General features: G+C 41.1%; 1 protein-coding gene across 2 annotated transcripts; it reads left to right on the forward strand.

Annotated features, from left to right (window-relative positions):
• Positions 1-1,207: 1,207 nt before the first annotated feature.
• Positions 1,208-6,425, forward strand: si:dkey-29p10.4 (tripartite motif-containing protein 14). 2 transcript variants are annotated; one of them, XM_068602216.1, is made up of 7 exons: positions 1,208-1,437; positions 2,325-3,280; positions 3,393-3,488; positions 4,043-4,291; positions 4,389-4,411; positions 5,178-5,326; positions 5,490-6,425. In XM_068602216.1, the coding sequence occupies exons 1-7, from the start codon at positions 1,209-1,211 to the stop codon at positions 6,032-6,034; spliced, it is 2,247 nt and encodes a 748-aa protein (XP_068458317.1). In that variant the 5' UTR covers position 1,208; the 3' UTR covers positions 6,035-6,425. The 2 variants fall into 2 exon arrangements, with proteins under 2 accessions (XP_068458317.1, XP_068458318.1); XM_068602217.1 differs by lacking the exon at positions 1,208-1,437 and adding an exon at positions 1,498-2,109.
• The last annotated feature ends 10,983 nt before the right edge of the window (positions 6,426-17,408 follow it).

The following is a 17,408-nucleotide window of genomic DNA, read 5'->3' on the forward strand; positions in this document are numbered from 1 at the left end:
CATTTGGCTGTTATTGATTGCAGCTGATGCTTTAAAGCGTAACAGCAACAACCCACTTCTTGCAGCTCACAAGGCTTTTCTCATTGTGAATAGAAAATAATTGTGAGAAGCTTACTACTCTGATTCTTAGCACTAAATAGGTTTCTTTAAAGACGGCTTCATATAGCTGACAGGTTGTGCGTGGTTCGTCGTCCTCATGGGGGTGGTTATCCAGGGGATGAGATGAGGAATAACTTTGAATTCCATTGACTGAATGTTTGCTGTCAGACATTTTATAGTAAAACAGTTATGCAATTCTGTTTTAAACCACAATGATTAAATTCTTTTCAGGGCAAACTCAAAACTCTGGTCCAGGAAAAAGATGATGAAAATTCCAGTTTTCTTGAATGTTAGTAAAAAAAACTATTGTGAAGACACTAATGGAGTTCATCACAGTGTAAAAGTCTACCAACACAGCGAAACCTTTGACGGAGAAAAAAAAGTTGACTGCTGTAATGTGTAGCATTGAAGCGATACCAGGTATAGTTCATCTGTTCTGAACTGTAATTCAGGGCAATTTGAAGTAATTTAGTAAGTTACTTCCAGGTTTTGTGACTTTTTACTGCTGAACTGCTTTTTAAAAGGTACACATTACACTTTTTATTCAGCTACATTTATTTAACAACGATACTTCAAAAATATGAAGCATTATTATGGAAAAAGGCTCAGCACATTTACCCAGGTGTGTTCAGATATCGCTGCTGATTAGACACTAAAGAGGTCAACGTCTAGCAAAGCTATGATGGGATTTCTTCAAGGTCACCGTCATCTCTGCACTGAATGATAAGGCATGACTTGTCCAACTCTAAAACATGCAATAAAATGAACAAAAGAGGGAGTCTGTACTGAAATTGATTTGTGGATTTGCAATAAGCGTGTACACACGTTTTTTAAATTGTGATTTTGCGACTTTTACTTCATTATATGTTAATATTACAAACAGAAACCAATAGGCTACGTATGACCAAGTATTGTACTTTTGATATACTTGTACTTTAGTTGTGTATTGCTATATTATTGCTACTTCAACTTGCACTACTTGCACTACGTACTGTACCTTTAAAACATCCACTGCCGGGGGCAGAGGGCGGAGCGAGATTCAAACATGTAGCCCCGCCCTTGCTGTTTGACATCGCGGATAACAGCAGCTAGACATCAGACAAAACAAAATGGGAGCGACGTTGGACACCCCAGCGAGGTGTCCTCTGTGCAACGAGCTGACCCGGGACCCCGTCACCCTGAAATGTAACCACCGGTTCTGCCAACGGTGTCTCGGGGACTTGTGGAGCGTTTCCCCGAACGGCCCGTACCACTGTCCGGAGTGGAGGTGTACAACAGTGTACCAGACTCTGCCGTTTGATAACACACGTCGCTGGGCTCAGCCTCTCGGCGCTGCAGGTAACGTGACAGTTGACGCTACAGCCACGTTGAGGGGGTGTGGAGGGTGAAGCGGGGTGAAGCGTTACACTTTAGCTAACTTAGCTAACATGACAGTAGTGGTCTCTCGCCTCCAGCTATGTTTCTTTAACTTAAGCTATTGTTAGTTAATTTAAACTGACCAGGAACAATAACTTGTTCGTGCTAAATATATCGTGCTTTAATTTAAGTTAGTTGCTAATGCTGACGTTTCCTAAAGTGATTACCTAGCTAGATAACTAGCTACTATTAGCTAGCTATCTATCTAACGATATAGTATAATTTGGGCACTCTAGAAATATAACCAATAGTCTTGACTTCCTCACCGGAAAATGCCGATCGAACCACACCCGTGACGTTTAGAGGAAGTTAAAATCACATGTTTACAATGCACACGCTCTTGTGTGATTTTAGTTTAATGGTTGTAATGTTCCGATTTAATTAGCAACTGATTTTAGAGGTCAAAGGCTCAGTCTAATCTCTAAAAAAAAAATTCTCAAGCAAGTTTTTGACGAAATATATTTGCTTATGAACTTTTCTTGTTTTTAACATAAATCGGCATGGCTCTTTCAGACTTTGATTCTTTTTATGCAATGTGTTTTCCACAATCACAAATACACTGACATTCATTTTAAGTTGAATACCAATTGTAAGGTAAGCATACATCCAATATCCAGTTTTTGCTTTAGTGTTGATGCCGATCTTATAAAGTGCATCTAGATCGTGGCTTGCTTGAATTGATCAAAGTGGAACTCGGTGGAAAGTGGAAGCGAGTTGTAGGCGTTTTTTTTTTTTTAGTATTGCTTTTAAAAGTGTTGAGTCAACCCTCCCTAAAACCAGTTTTGCTTTGTTTGTTTTCTATTTTAAAGGGACATCGGGTAATAATGAACAAAATACATTTGATTCCATGTTGCGGAGGCCCTCCCTTAGCCGACTTCTCGGGAAAAGAAAAGCCAGCACACCTGTTTCAGAGCAACCTGACACAAAACGATCAACTGGTGAGTCTCCACGTAAGCAGTCCAATGATCCCGAGACTCCTTCCACTTCTTCCTCGGATGAATCCTGGCAGTCTACAAGTGTTGAGACATCCAAGAAAACAGGGCCCCCAGGATCCACAATGTCTGAGCGTGGTGATGCCCTGTCCTCCAGTGATAACTCTGAGAGCAAGCCAGTGCCTGCAAGTGATGTGCAACCAGACATCTCAATCCAGCAGCACCAGCCTAAATCAGTAGAAATAATCTCAAAAGAGGACTCTGACACCTCGAATGAAGTAGATATATGTGATGCTCCTGCAACTCCAAAGAAAGATACACACGTGACAGGAAGTCATGCATCATCAATGAAACCTGCCACATCTGCCAAATATAATTCCTTTCCTGGAGTTTCTACTCCAGATAAAGGTCAGTCTCCTGTACAGCATGGCAGAAAGTCTCCCCTGACATCCACCAAGTATCCCGCCAATGCCACAGGATTTCCAAGTCGTGTTGGCATCTTCCCGGGCTCAGAGAACAAAAATGCCAGACCTGTGCCCTGCCATTACTGCCCTAAAACAAGGTATCAGTCCGCTGTCAAGACCTGTCTGGTGTGTGGCGCTTCCATGTGTACAGAGCACCTGCGTCCCCACCTGGAATCCTCCGTCTTCCAGAATCATACTTTGGTTCCTCCCATGGAGGATTTCTCTCCCTGGAGGTGTCAAGAGCACCAGGAGATAAACCGTATCTACTGTCGGCAGTGTGAAGAGTGTGTGTGCACAGTGTGTACTGTCATTGGCTCGCACCGCGACCACATCTGCATCAGCATTAGGGAGGCAGAGAGAGAGCTCAGGGTAAGTGATGACCTTGCAGCACCTCACATACTGTAAATGTGCAGTGATTGTGGTCCAAGTTGAGATCGCTGTAAATTTAGCCATAACAATCATAAATGATCTCCCTCCTCAGGTAAACCTAAAAGAAGAAATCAGGCAACTGCAGGAGACGGAACAGAAAGTGAAGGACAGGGTGACCGAACTCGCACAGAAGAAACAGACCTTCAGTGTAAGATATTTTGCTCTATAGTTCTCACTAGATGATGCAGGCATTTAGGGTGCTCAGAATTACAAGATTCTGACCCAAGATTATGTATATGTTTTTTTTTTATAGATGCTGAGACTTTATTTGCATGCTTTAAAGGGGTTGAATTTACAATATTGCATTGAGAGTATAGTTTTGTGGGTAAATTAATATTTTTAACTTACTCAAATGCAGCAAATTTAAATTGGTAGACTTGTCCTCGTCATACGATGAATCCTTATTTATAAGATTACTCGTGGTGATTTCCATAGTACATCTTAAATTGTATTATGAGTTGAGGAAATGGTTACACATTCCAGATTTATAAAATTCATTCGCAATGTTTAGATGTTGTACTATTTAAAGTTTGTTTGATTCTCATACTGCTTGAAAAAACATCTTCAATCTTAATCTTAAAAATTCAGTTTTTCACATTTCTTTTCCGTGGGTTGAGTTAGTTCTCCAACTGCAACGAGAAGAGCCTTAGTGAAATTGAGAGTATTGCAGTACATAACGTTGATTGGACATTGTCTGTCCAGGTGGCTTTAAGCGAGGCACGAGCAGGAGTGCAGCAGCAGTACACAGCCATCAGAGAGGCCCTGGAGCACGAGGAGCAATCAGCTCTTCAATGTGTGATGAAGGAGGAAACCCGAGTTCTGGGGGGACTAGAGGAGAAACTCAGCCACCTCCAGAGCTCCCTACAATCCATTCAGCAGGGACTCCACACACTGGAGGGTTTGGCTGATGCCAAAGGGGACAAACGCATTCAGGACCAGCTCTTCATTATGGTGTGTTAGATAATGGAGAAATATGTGTAAAAATCTACTTGGCTTTAACAACTTATGAACACTAACACAAGGAATCTTCTTCTTTTTCTTCTGAAAGGAATACAACAAGGCAGCCCAACTGTAAGTGATTTCCTCTTAACTTTTATCTGGTCACATGTAAAGAGTTTATTTGTTGAACATGTCAATAGCTAAGTGTTCTCCCATCAAAGTATAGAGTCACAGCCTGTATGAAAAGAAAATAATCATTACTGGCCTACAAAGTCTATTCCACCATATTCTTTTTCCTTTAGCCTTTCAGAACTTAATGTTGAGGTTTTAAGATCAGTCTCGGCCGCCAATCTCAATGTTTGTTGGATTATGATTTTTTTAATTATTTTTTTTGGTGCTGATGTTCAGGGTCATATTATCTAGCATTATGGACAAGAGTATTGATAAAGATTGATATTTTAAAACATGGGCAAAATAAAACTAAGCTTTCTGCCGAGCTGGATACAACCAGAGGACCGTGAGAAAAAAGCCTTTGTTTTTATTTTGTTGAACCTTTTAATGGTTTCAACTCAAATACAAGTATGAATAACACTTTTATTAATAAGCTATTTTCTGCTCCACTTATAGTATGAATAAATGGAGATGTGCTGTTGCCGGGCATATTAAAAATAACAACTGCAGTCTTTTAGAGTCAATGTACAATGTGTTAATGTGCTTCTTTCACAGAAGCTTTAACCAATCTTGCTACGATTGCTAAAATGTTAATGGTAATGCTTTATTTGTTTTTTTATGCGCAACTGTTCAACTTGCATGCCTCCTTTAGAGGTCATTAAGGAATAATTAAGTTTCATAGTCTTACATCTTTATGCTCTCCTGTGCTTTTCTTCACCATGACTAGTAACATTGGGAGATGTGTGGACCACTTCAAAACTCCAGAGGAAGTGGATCGAGCCCGGCTAAAGTGTCTGCAGAGTTGGACTGAGAAACGTCTGGACACAGTCGTCATCACTGTGCCAGGCAAACACAGGGACCTCTACAGATTGCTGTGTGAGACATGCTTTTTTTTTGTTGGTACCAACACCTGTACAGTGATGAATCGCAGCTAATTAACCAATGGACTAAATGCATTGAGTAGGCCCAATTGTGGTATATTTAATTAGTCTTGATCCTCTCATCTAAATTCTTCTTTAATTCCCTTTCCTGTGTACAGATGGTTCAGCCCCCTGCTTGGATGCAGATACTGCCCATCCCAAGCTGCAGCTGTCTGATAACAACAGAAAAGTGACCTACAGCGAAGTTCAGCAGGCCTACACAGATCACGACGCTCGATTCAGCTCCTTTCCACAGGTCCTGGCCTCCTGTTCCCTGGAGGAGGGTCGCTGTTACTGGGAGGTGAATGTGTCTGTGGATGAGGGCCGTTGGAAGGTGGGGCTGTGTGAGGGTCAGATTGAGAGAAAAGGCCAAAAGGACAACTCTCGTCTGGGCTTCAACTCGTATTCCTGGTGCCTGGCCTGTGACAGAAAGAAGGTGGAAGCGCTGCATAACAAGGTGGCGGTTCCTCTGGATTGCGACGGGGTGCAGAGGGTAGGAGTGTTCCTTGACTTTGAGGAGGGCATTTTATCATTCTTCAATGTGACACCAGGGGGCAGTCTAGCTTTAATGCATTCCTACAAGCACAGATTTACTGACCCTCTGTACCCAGCCTTGTCTGTGTCTAAAACACACCTGGCCATCTGTGATCTGTTTGAGTTGTAAACCATGCAATGCACTCATGTCAGTTGTGATGGAAATGTACAGAATACATGAAAGCGCTGTGCCTTTTTTAAATGTAAAAACCATTTACTCATTCAAATATGTGGTTCTCGGTGATGATAGTTATAAACGGCGTATAATGCTCTACTTTTTTACAAAAATCCTCAAATGTGATTATGTTTAGATTTATATCATAATAATACTGGACCATACATTCATTATGCATTCAGCTCCAGTACCAATACATTCATTTCCATTACACATTCCAAACAGCAGATTTGTTTTGTTCCAGGATTTTAAATTCATTGAAGATTGTCAAAGAACAAATAAGTAGTTTTTAACATATGATGCCATTTATCAGTGCATACCAATAAAAACATGATTGTATACTGTTTTCATTTGTTCTTTGTCTGTTGTCTTTTTATAGTAATAAAGGTCAAAGTTTTGAAAGCAAAGTAAAGCCTGCGTTGCATGAAGCCTTTATATCTCTTGTTTGAGTTTCAATGGAAACAACAGAAACACCTGTGTGTCAGGTGACAGTTGTTCTGCTAACTTTGAACTCTCACTGCCCCCGCATGTGAGCTTTACTGACAACAAACACTGCCTTTGGTACAAACTACTTTCAGCCTCACAGATTGCTACAGTTAGCGAACTAAGGCTCATTTATTCTGACTGGGGGTCTGTATGGTTGACGTCATTGAGGGGATCAAAGTGGTGTTTACATAAACCCCTCTGGATGATTGGTACAGCCCCAGCATGCCAGTGGTTCAGGGACAGCTGGCCAATGATCAACGTGGATCCAAACTTGTTAGCTAATTCAGTAGCTTCCAGTTCAGTAGGATCAACAGTGGCAAATGTACTGAATACCAGAAAGCTCATGGGGCAGAGCTTTGTAAAGAGCGAGGTCTAATCAACGCCTGTAATTATGTTTTCACCAAACAAAACTACTTTTCACCCAAATGTCTGCTTCCTCTTGTGAGAGACTTATGTGGCGTGTCCGAGATTTGAATCCACCCAGGTGCACCAGTTAACCATGGCAACAATGTCACACCAGCAGCCACATGATCCAAAGGTAGTCAGAATGTTTTTTCTTTTTCCCCAGCTGGCACATGAAGGCAGACTGCGAGACGTGTCTGGGAGGGGAGATGGGGGTGCTTTAACGTCAGGATAATTATATTCTCTCCCTGTCCATCCAGTGGTCTCTCAAACTCTGCTTGTCTCTTACAAACGTCTCCAGACTACCATTAAATATAATGAGCTATAAGGGGCTTATTGTATGTTGGCAGAGAACAATGTGTTAGATCATTATTAAAATGTATGTGATGAAGTATTGACGGCTTGGCTAATAATGGAGCATCATTAAATCAAGCGACAGGGTCTTCTCTTAATTATGGATCCACTGAGTCTCATATCCTCCGGTTAACAGCCCAAGTGTCGACTTGTCAAAACATCCTCACATAAAAAGGATACCTATACTTCCAGCTGATGTGGTAAAATGCACTTAGGTATTTCCGTCTCCGAGGGATACGCAAAGAAACAAATCCCGAATGACAGCAAGGCGGTGTACAGTGATAAATTACTCTGAGGATATATGGCTTTGCCTTGCAGCTGAAAAGCCGTTGAATTACAACGACAGTAAACCTCTAGTAATCCGTTGATTTACGGTAATATATTGTTCCTTTCCACTAGTGCTTTCAAACATAGACTTAACCAACTATTGAGACAAGTCTTGCATGAATCACGTTTGTTCATACAGGAAATGTCTTTCTGCAGTCAATTCATATGGAACAGTACAGTAAATTGGGTCAATGTGAGTGTCATTTGCAGCCCCCTCCATAAGATTGCATGCTTTTACCCTCAGTGTTTTCAGGGGTGGAATGGCATGAAATTACCAAGATCAGAGATTATGAAACAGCAAGCCTTCCACTTAAACTGCCTTCTTGATGCTACAAAATGTCCCTCTTCTAAGTGCTAGCTTTTTGATTGGCCGTTGACCTTGTGTTAGGTCGTATTAGGTATCAGGCAGACTTTGCAGCCCCTTAATGTAGGCCACTGAACATTAAAGCCTCTTCTTTTCTTGTGGAAGTAATAGTGGCTGTGCAGTGCTGTTGCTCCTGGGCTGAGAACGGTAGCCAATTCAATTTGCATTCTTCCATGGAAAACCAGCCCTGAGACGACCATTACCTTCTGGGTTGAGGTCATTTGAAACCACTGATTCGAGTCACTTAGCATGTAAAATGTTACATTTATATTCAACCAGCAAGACAACCAGCTGTCTTCACATCCCCAGTGTGTGTGTCTCACGTATTATTGCCATTGCATTTGAGTCACAGTGTCCAATATTCTGGAAACTATTCATCCTGCAATCTTATCTTAACTGTTCTGAAGGCACTGTTTTTTTTCCCCAGAATCTAACATTCTGTATTGCAACTGTATTTCCCAATCCAGGTAGCAGCGAATTGTCTTTACTCTTTTTTTTTGTTAAACTCAAGTAAAATATTCTTACATTATTCATCATTAATAATAAAAAGTAACATCAATATAATACAATGTGTAAATTTGGTCATTTAAAGTTGGAAAATATGTGAACCATTTTTTTTTTATCCTGCAGTGGGATTGACTTATTTAGTTTTTAATCCAGATAAATATACAATAATATAGAATTTGCAAATACCTTCAGAACAGCGTTTAATGTTATATTACATTTTGGGTTTTTCAAAGATTTCCATGTCCATATATTTTGGAGTTCACTGAATGGCATGCACAGCCGGCTGGCTATGTCAATTCAGCACAGAGGAGTTCAGATAGGGTTGTGCAGGTACAATGTATTTTTGTAGATCAATCCGGAAGTTAGCATTGCGCTGGTTCCTTCTACAAAATCCCAATGGGATTTTTCCATTGAGAGGTTTCTTGTCGAAAAACATTACTGGGTGTGCACTCGCTGAGGGGGCACAACCTCTTTGTCAGCCTCCTGTGGGTTTTCCCAGTAAATTTGGCCCAGTCCCAGTTGACTGTGAGTCAATGGAGGCGTCTCCTGACTGATTGCCACTGTGGTATTCTCAGCCCGTCAACTTCCCAGTGGCGATCGCTTGCTGCTGCCCTCACCCCCGCCGGGTGCTTGGCCTCGAATTGCTTGTGCGATGCGACTCGCTTGCCACTGTCAGTAATTGCACTCGCTGGGCCAAGCTCCAAAACTGAGATGACACGGAGTTGTTGTGCAGTAAACTGCACCAACCACAGGAAAGATGGATGAGAAATGGTTACTATTCAAGGGGATTAAGGTCCATTGCTAAAAAAAAAAAAGGAGATTATTTTATCCGGGCCATCAAAAGGGGGGCTCCAGTGGTCCTAAAGACGGCGAGAGTGCAACACCCAATGCTAACTCATTTCTGGGATTAGGGACTTGTTCCTACATTACTCCACGATGTCTAATAGTTGTTTGCTGATTTAATATTGCTCTGAATCCCGTATAGACAACCTTTAAGTTGATGCAAAGTATTAAAACTACAAACTCCTGTGAAATGAGTTGGACATATATTCGTAGTCTAGCAGCAGAGCAAAAGAAGTTCTGTCTGCTCCATCTTTATGTATCCATCCACAAGTAATACGCTGTCATTATGTGTTCTTTTGTATTATCAACAATTTTGATTAAAAAAAAACTAAACTATGATGTAACCAACAGTTACTGCCTCTGTAGCCACACCTGTTATTGCTCATGCCTTAGATCTTCATTGTTGTCCCGAATGATTAATCACTCATAAAAGAGTCATAATCTTTTATTTGGGTGTCATTTTTCAGGCGTCATTTTTTTCTTTGGTTGAATATTACTTTTATTTTGTGATAGAGTCATTCATAAGCTCCCAAACATCTGAAACACTGTCATTTGAATGAAAAAAAAGCCCTTTTGAATCTGAGTATTGAATGGTTTCTAATCCAAGCATGTGGGCTCAGAGTATGCAAGTCTTGTTTGTGTCATTAGATTTTAGAAACCGATCTGGTTGGAATACAAAAAGAAAATAACAACAATAGCAGACACTCTGAATACTTGAATTCAATAATCACTTCAGAGTGGAAAAAGCCAAAATAAACCAGAAATTGGCCGTACTTAGGATGGATGCTGTTCTGTTCAGCCTATGACTGACATCACACTCCTGTATTTATGTCTTGTCAAGGATGCAGCACAGTGTGTATGTCTGATGTGAAACTCTATAAGACTGACACCACACTGCCTATCCAAGTATTGCCAGGGGTCGGCACAAATCTATACACACACCCCGTTATGCCTTGAGGCCACGTCCTCTGTTGGCATGGCAACAGTCGGTGAGCTCAGGTGAGCGGGGAGTCTCACATGTCTCACCCAGTCGTCACCTGCCAGGCTTGGCAAGGTCCATGGAAATCTGAGACGGAAGTAGTGATGGGCCTATTGTTGAGTGACATGCCCATATTTTTTCCCTCTTCTTTCCCCAGGCAAATCCATTTTCTTTCCACTGTTCAACATAAAAAAAAAGGCCTCATGACTTTCATGAGCGACTCCATCTCCGTATCTGTCCGTCAGCCAGCACCGATAAAAACCAATGTGCAAAAAACTGAATCTGTGCTCAGTCTCATTGGATTAAAGTGTATAATGGAAATGTATTATGTCTAAATGCATACTTAAAGCACCCTGAGTGCACAGGGCCATTCAAATTTAAGCATTTCAATGGCACCCAGTTATATTTTACATCTATTTGTGTCTTACTGTCTGTTATTTAATAGTGTTACAATTCAACTATTGACAAGTCAGCACATTAAGATCAGGAGGAAATAGCAGCAGTATCTGTTTCACACAATTGTAAGCTGTATGGTGCCTGCCTGTCTCCTCCTCCTCCTCTTCCTCCATCATCATCATCCCATATATACCCCCACTACCAACCTCCCTCTGTCTCTTAGAATATCTGCAGTATCTTTCCTATTATTATTCATTTGTCTGCTCTGCTCTTTTCGTTTGGCCCCTCTGCAGGAGGGTCAGAGTACAGGTTCAGGGTCAGACAGGAAATTGGTGTTTAGTTTACAGACTTTGGGAGTCTACACAGTTAGATGCAAAGCAATGTGAATGCAACACAACATCAAAACACATTTCACAACCCAAACTAAAACATCCAATATAAATATATTAAAAACATCTCAACACCATCAGCGGATAAAAAAAATTGATTTTCTGGAGCAATGCAGGAAATTATGAACACATTCAACCTTATTTTTAAAAGGTATTTTGTTTAAAGCAAAGTCTGAAATATCTTCTGTCTCTTAACGTTGATGGATAACAATTTCATACTAATTTCATTACCTTAACAACATGCATCCTTTAACTTAAATATTGTTCTCAAAGGATTCCTGCTCTTTGAGAACAAAACGGCAGATTATAGATGTATTCATAGCCTCATTTAACCATCTCAAACTGAAAGATATTTTCAAATATATAAAATACAACATGCCTTAATCTCCCCCTGTTGTTGTGTAAAATACCTTCTCAATCCCTGTATAACTATTTCAAGGAAGCGGCAGGATTTGTAGGTCACATGACTGATCAATGAACCATATATAAGCAACATCAAACAACCTCAGACCCTTATTCCTTGATGAAGAAAAGCTATAGAGCTGAAACGTTTTGTGTAGCCTCTGACAGAATGCAGTGTGGAAAAATACCATCTTCCAAACTCATTACTTTTCTTTTGAAATTGGGTAAAACCATTAAATGTAGCACATTGTAGCAAAGTGACAAACCCCTACACGACTTGGAAGTTTAAGCTTATAAAGTTCCCCTTTCACTGCTGGTTATCATTTGATTTCAATTTATTTTGATCACGTCTTGTAATTGCATCTTCATGTGGCTTTAAATACACAATTGCTAAATGATGCTTTGATGATCTACAGTGGCTATTACATGCAAAAGATCACTGTCTTTGTTGGAGTGCTAACTGCGTTGGAGTTATTCCACGGGGGATATTCAGATACGCTTAATTAAATTGTCTCAACACAGAGACTTTTCATTTATGCTCATTTATTTCTTTACTTTTAGCTCCTTCTAGCTGTCATTTGGGACTCCCTTATGGCCTCAGTGGGCGTAGATAAACTGAAGCAGTTCTTACCTCTAATCATCCTGCACTTTCCTCTTCAGATGGAGCTTCTGATCTCTCCCACCTCTGACGTTGTGTCTCTTAGTATTTCAAGGTTGCTCACTGCTCACCAGAGGAAAGAACTCTTTTCATCTTTTAACTTCACTGCATTTTCTCACTGGGTTTATTAAATGCAGAGGCACGGTATCATAGTGCGATACTTGTGGATGGTCAAACCGACATATCACAGGTCGAGAACTATTGATAAGCCATAAACCTGATTGCCAAGAACACGGCGTTTCAGCGTGTGCGCATGTCATATGAGCTTAATCACGTCTCTGAGGGTTAGTTGTGTTTCACTAGTTTTGTTCCGGGTGAGAGTGAGAATGATTGAGTTCATTAGCCGTCACTCCTGTGACATCCATCTTCTGTAATAGTCTCCTAAATATGGACAGTATCCAGAATCAGATCACGGAGGGATAGTTATAACAGGCACAGAGAGTCTCCCCTGGAAGGCAGTCATAGTGTTCTCAGTCAATTAGCACAAATATCTGTATAACAAATGGAACAAAAAAACGCTTGAAAAAGTTCAAACCCAGCTAACTTTCTCGCCTCCGCACAGCTGGCTTCTTGCTGTGTGAAGTGGGTGAACATGTCAGAATGTCAGTATTAGAAAGTCACGGGAGTTCTTTGACACAGCCCTCCTCATCAGACAGCGGTAAGTTGTGGTTGTGAGGGAGGTCGGACATGTCACTCTGATGGATATACCAGCACCTTTGTTGCATGTGGTTGCATTTGGTTCAACGAGACTGCCGAAGCCAAACGCATGCAGTCATTATAATCGACTTGGAGGGATCAGTGCAACAAACCGCCTCACCGTGTTGATTTCCTTATTGACGGGGACAAATGAAACACCGTCGATGAAATAATCAAAGCAATTAACATTCGTTTGTAATACGACTGCGTAAATGTTAATGGTGAAACCGGGAGACGTGTCATCTAATTTATCTTCCACCTACACCACCAAAATGTCAGCCGGGAGATTTCTTGACCCCGAGCGGGTACACAGGCGCTGAGCCATTGTGAAGGAGAAAACGTCTGGCATTTCCACTCGCAGCAGTTTTGTGACCTGGAGATGATGCGACCAGGTCAGAGACCATGAATTCTGTTGAGCAATCAGGGCCTTTTGGAAGTGTATCGAAACACTCGCTCCAACATTTTCATTTCCCATGCCTTCCTCCTGGGCCTACTTTCAGCTATCTGCAACGGTTGTTGTTGTTTTTTTATCACTGATGGAGACTGTGGCATTAAGGTTTTCAAGGTAATTGGTATGAGGCGGTTTGAGTCCGTGGATGGAAATATACGGAATGACTCATAATGTTATTGCTGTTTTTATGAACACGTATCTCACTGCGCGTCTTGCGGTCTTGCAATCTTCGGTCCAAGTGTCTCAAACGCAGCAAATCATTATTGCATTGGGTGTTGTCATTGTCTTTGTAATGAGCAGGTTGTTATTTATGGCAGATGTTATTTATACATGAAATATGATCTTTGCTATTTTTCGATTAGTCTCCAAATCCCACAAATAAAGCATGCTTATTAAAAATAAATCTTCACAGCTCTTGCTATTTCTATTCTTCTTTTTTTTAACCGCCTTTTGGTCCATTATGATTTCCCACAGTTCACTCTATCTTCCTCCGAGCTTTTGAGAGATTAACTTGAGAGATTTATTCACAGCTCAGTTTTAGTTTCATGGTGAAATGTCCCAGCGGCAGCAGACTCAACACAACTAAATACACTTTCTGCCTACCATTTACATCCCCATTTCACATGTGCATGGCTAAAGATTTACCTCACTGGATGATCTAAAAACAATAACAAGGGCTGCACTAATGTTCCAAGATTTAACTTGTTTGCTTTTGCAGAAATATATAAAAGTTTTGACTTGAGCCTACTGTGTTAAAAGATAAGTGTTGTGTGGTACATTATAATACCTTGATTGGCAGCAAATGTATTAGACGGGGAATTTCAAGTCAAAAAAAGAATATACTCAGGATAGCACTTATCAAACCCAACACTGTAATAGAGGGCTGTACAGCTGTCGCGGAGATGATTGTTCTATTTTCCATGTAAGTGCTGTAAATGTGCCTCAAATTAAACAGTGGTGTCAGAAATCCAAAAATAAAAGAGAGCAGCTATTTTGTAAAGACACATTTTGACTCACCATTTGTGTCGATTTACATACAAAACAAGACTGTACGGCCATGCTAGGCTGTACTAAGCTAAATGCTAACACCAGCATGCAAACATTCGCTCAACGACAACACCGACATGCTGGTATTTAGTCTCTTTTTCTGTCTGTGTGCCGTATCTCTCGGACAGTTCATCCAATGAACTTTACACTCTTGCTCGATATCCAAGTTCAGTGTGTAAGTTGAAGAAATGTGGACACGCAGCCACACACCAAACGCTCAATACGAACTAACTTTGAATAACCAAGACAACAACACTTTGAGCAGCAGCGGGAGCGAAGCTTCAGGGCTCTGCGGACCGAGTCGAGCATGACTATGAGGGGAAATCAATCAAGCACAAATGAGTGCACACGTGCGTGTGTGCACACTTACTTTTGGGAGCGCTTTCACCTCACTCTGCGCAGAATAAAATACGATAAAAATGCTAGCCTTTAAAGAGAAAACCATGCTGTGAGCGTGAGGAGTGTCCCCTGGTCTATCACTCCTCTTCTGCCTGATCAGTCTGAGAAGAGAAAGAGAAATGTCGTGGAGGGAAAAATACAATATTTACCTTTGAGATGTAGTGGAGTAAAAAGTACACTATTTATCTCTTTTATTATTCAAGACATGACTGCCCATACCAAATGTCTTGGTAAAGGTCTGTACAATATCTCAGAGATAGTGGAGGTATTTAAGTCTGGATGAAAGCAGCGGCCAAATTGACCCACCAACTGACCCAACAGCAACATTGCCAACCTAAAAGCCCATGTACTGGTAAATATGAGTATGTTGTGTGCTTTTTACTACACGCCACATTGCTACCCGACGCAAAGGTACGAGTTTTCTAGCAGTTACTGTCTGTCTCTCCTAGTGTTAAATCTAGACAGTAAAAAAAAGGGCTTGAAAATGTATTTAGCGATCACTGAAGAACCGAGGAGACACTTCTGTGATGGTTTATTTAAAGACATGGCTGGTATGAAATAACTGCAGTAACATTTTGAAGGAGCGGATGACACTGATTTTGCCTTTCAATTTTTAATGAATTCTAAATGAAAAGCACATGAGAGAAGTGTAAGAGAAGTCAGCTGTCCATTATTCCCAGTGAGCAAGGGAAAAATCTTCTGCCAAAGACCAGAATCAGCCGGGCGGCTTGGCTCCTTATATAGGCAGACTGATGCAATCTTGACTTAACTGATTGTCTCACTGGTCAGTCTGGCGCCTGCTTGAATCTAAATAAGTTCACACCTGTAAAAAGTCTGCCTAGCTATTTTGTAAAAACAATCAAAAAAAACTATGTATTTCTCTTAAGTAAAATATACAACAAAGTATAAATGGACCCAGCATCAGTGTACAGAAACACAAAAATAACCTCTCTCTGCAGGAGAGGAAGATACAATACAGAACAAGCCCATGTGTTCCTTTACATGAGAACATCTCTGAAACCTGTCAGCTGGATATCGAGACACCAGACGAGTCTGATGCAGACTGAAAGTGACTTCTAATTCACCTGCTCTTAGACATCAGCTAGTGTCGAGTGGCATTCTTTAAGAGCGAGCACTTACAAGCAAACTCACTGAATGCAAAAAGGAAACAAAATGGGATTTATTTTGTTTGTGAAGTCAGGCAGCAAGCAATTTTGAACAGGCAAGATTACAAGGTGCATTCATTGTCACTGGACAAGAGGGTTGCCCAACGAAGTGAACGTTGTAGTGCCATTTTGCTACATAAGAAAAACCTGTTTTTATTTTAAATCCCTTATTAGTCCCAAAAGGGAAAATGTATTCTCCCATCCTTAGTAAGTAAGGAGCAGTAGGCAGCCTCATGAGGCTCCCGGGGGTTCAGTGTCTTGCTCACACGTCGACATGCAAACTACGGGGAGACCGGGGATCGAACCGGCTGCCTTGTGGTTACAGGACGACTACTCTCCATTAGCTCCAGCCACCCCCATACACACAAAAATAGACAAAGAAAACAAAACAAATTCTATCTGGAGGGTGGAGGATGAATTGAGGAGTCTCACAGCCGGAGGAAAGAAGCTGCTCAGAGGTCTTGTGGTACGGCAGCTGATACTTCGGTACCTCGTGCTAGACGGAAGCAGAGTGAACAGGCTGTGCCTCGGGTGGTATTGTCTTTTAATATCCCTTTGGCTCTTTCGCAGGCACCTCTTGTCACCAAAACATTGATGCTAGCGAGATGGGTAGCAAAGAGCCCTCCTGATCTGTGCCGTGCACTTCCATCACCAGTTTGTAACGGTTCTAGTGAGGATGCTTTCTATTCCTGCAATATAAAAGTTAACAATATGTTGCCATCAAAAATACAGCCGCTTATGATCTTTTTCACCAGGATGGAGTTGTGTGATGACCAACTGTTCACTTGCTCCACCTCCAGCTCCATTGATGTAGTAAGGGGTGTGTGTCTTTGCCTCCTTTTTTTTAATTTAACAATCATCTCTTGTGTTTTAGGTTGTTCTCTGAACACTGCTCTGCAATATTGTTGATTTGATGAATACTAAGCTGCAGGGCAGTTAAAGGCAGGAAGAGACTGGAAACTAATTAAACAGAAAACAGCTTATAGTCCCTCAGGGTATAGCTCGTAAGACCAGATCTTAGGTTGTGGTCAACAGCACAGCACGTTCTATATTTTCTGGAGCTGACAGTGCCGTTGGAGAAGGCAGTAGAGAGGATTTATTAAAGAGAAAAGCTTTTACAGAATTGGCAGCAGAGACAGATGAGCGTGCTTGGACATCCGGCCAGTGGCAACATGCTGAACATCTTCTCCAATATTGCGTTCACTTGTTTTATTATACTTCTGTTGAAAATGTGTATTTTAATTTATTTCTATTTTATTTAATTCTTATTTTATTGTGTTTATTAATTGGTAATGAAACGTTGGAACACTGGAGCCTTTTTTCATGATGTGGCTCTGACTTAAAGGAAACTCCAGTTATTGAGATGGTGCCCACCTGTAGAGCCTCTAGACCTGTCTGTCTACTCTTAAGTCCTTTACACATCAAGCGTGTAATGGACTCACTACACGAAAATGTGAAACACT

Source organism: Clinocottus analis, unplaced genomic scaffold, assembly GCF_023055335.1.
Source record: "Clinocottus analis isolate CAN_PGR_092001 unplaced genomic scaffold, fCliAna1.0.p SCAF_6, whole genome shotgun sequence".
In the NCBI taxonomy this organism is placed as follows: domain Eukaryota; kingdom Metazoa; phylum Chordata; class Actinopteri; order Perciformes; family Cottidae; genus Clinocottus; species Clinocottus analis.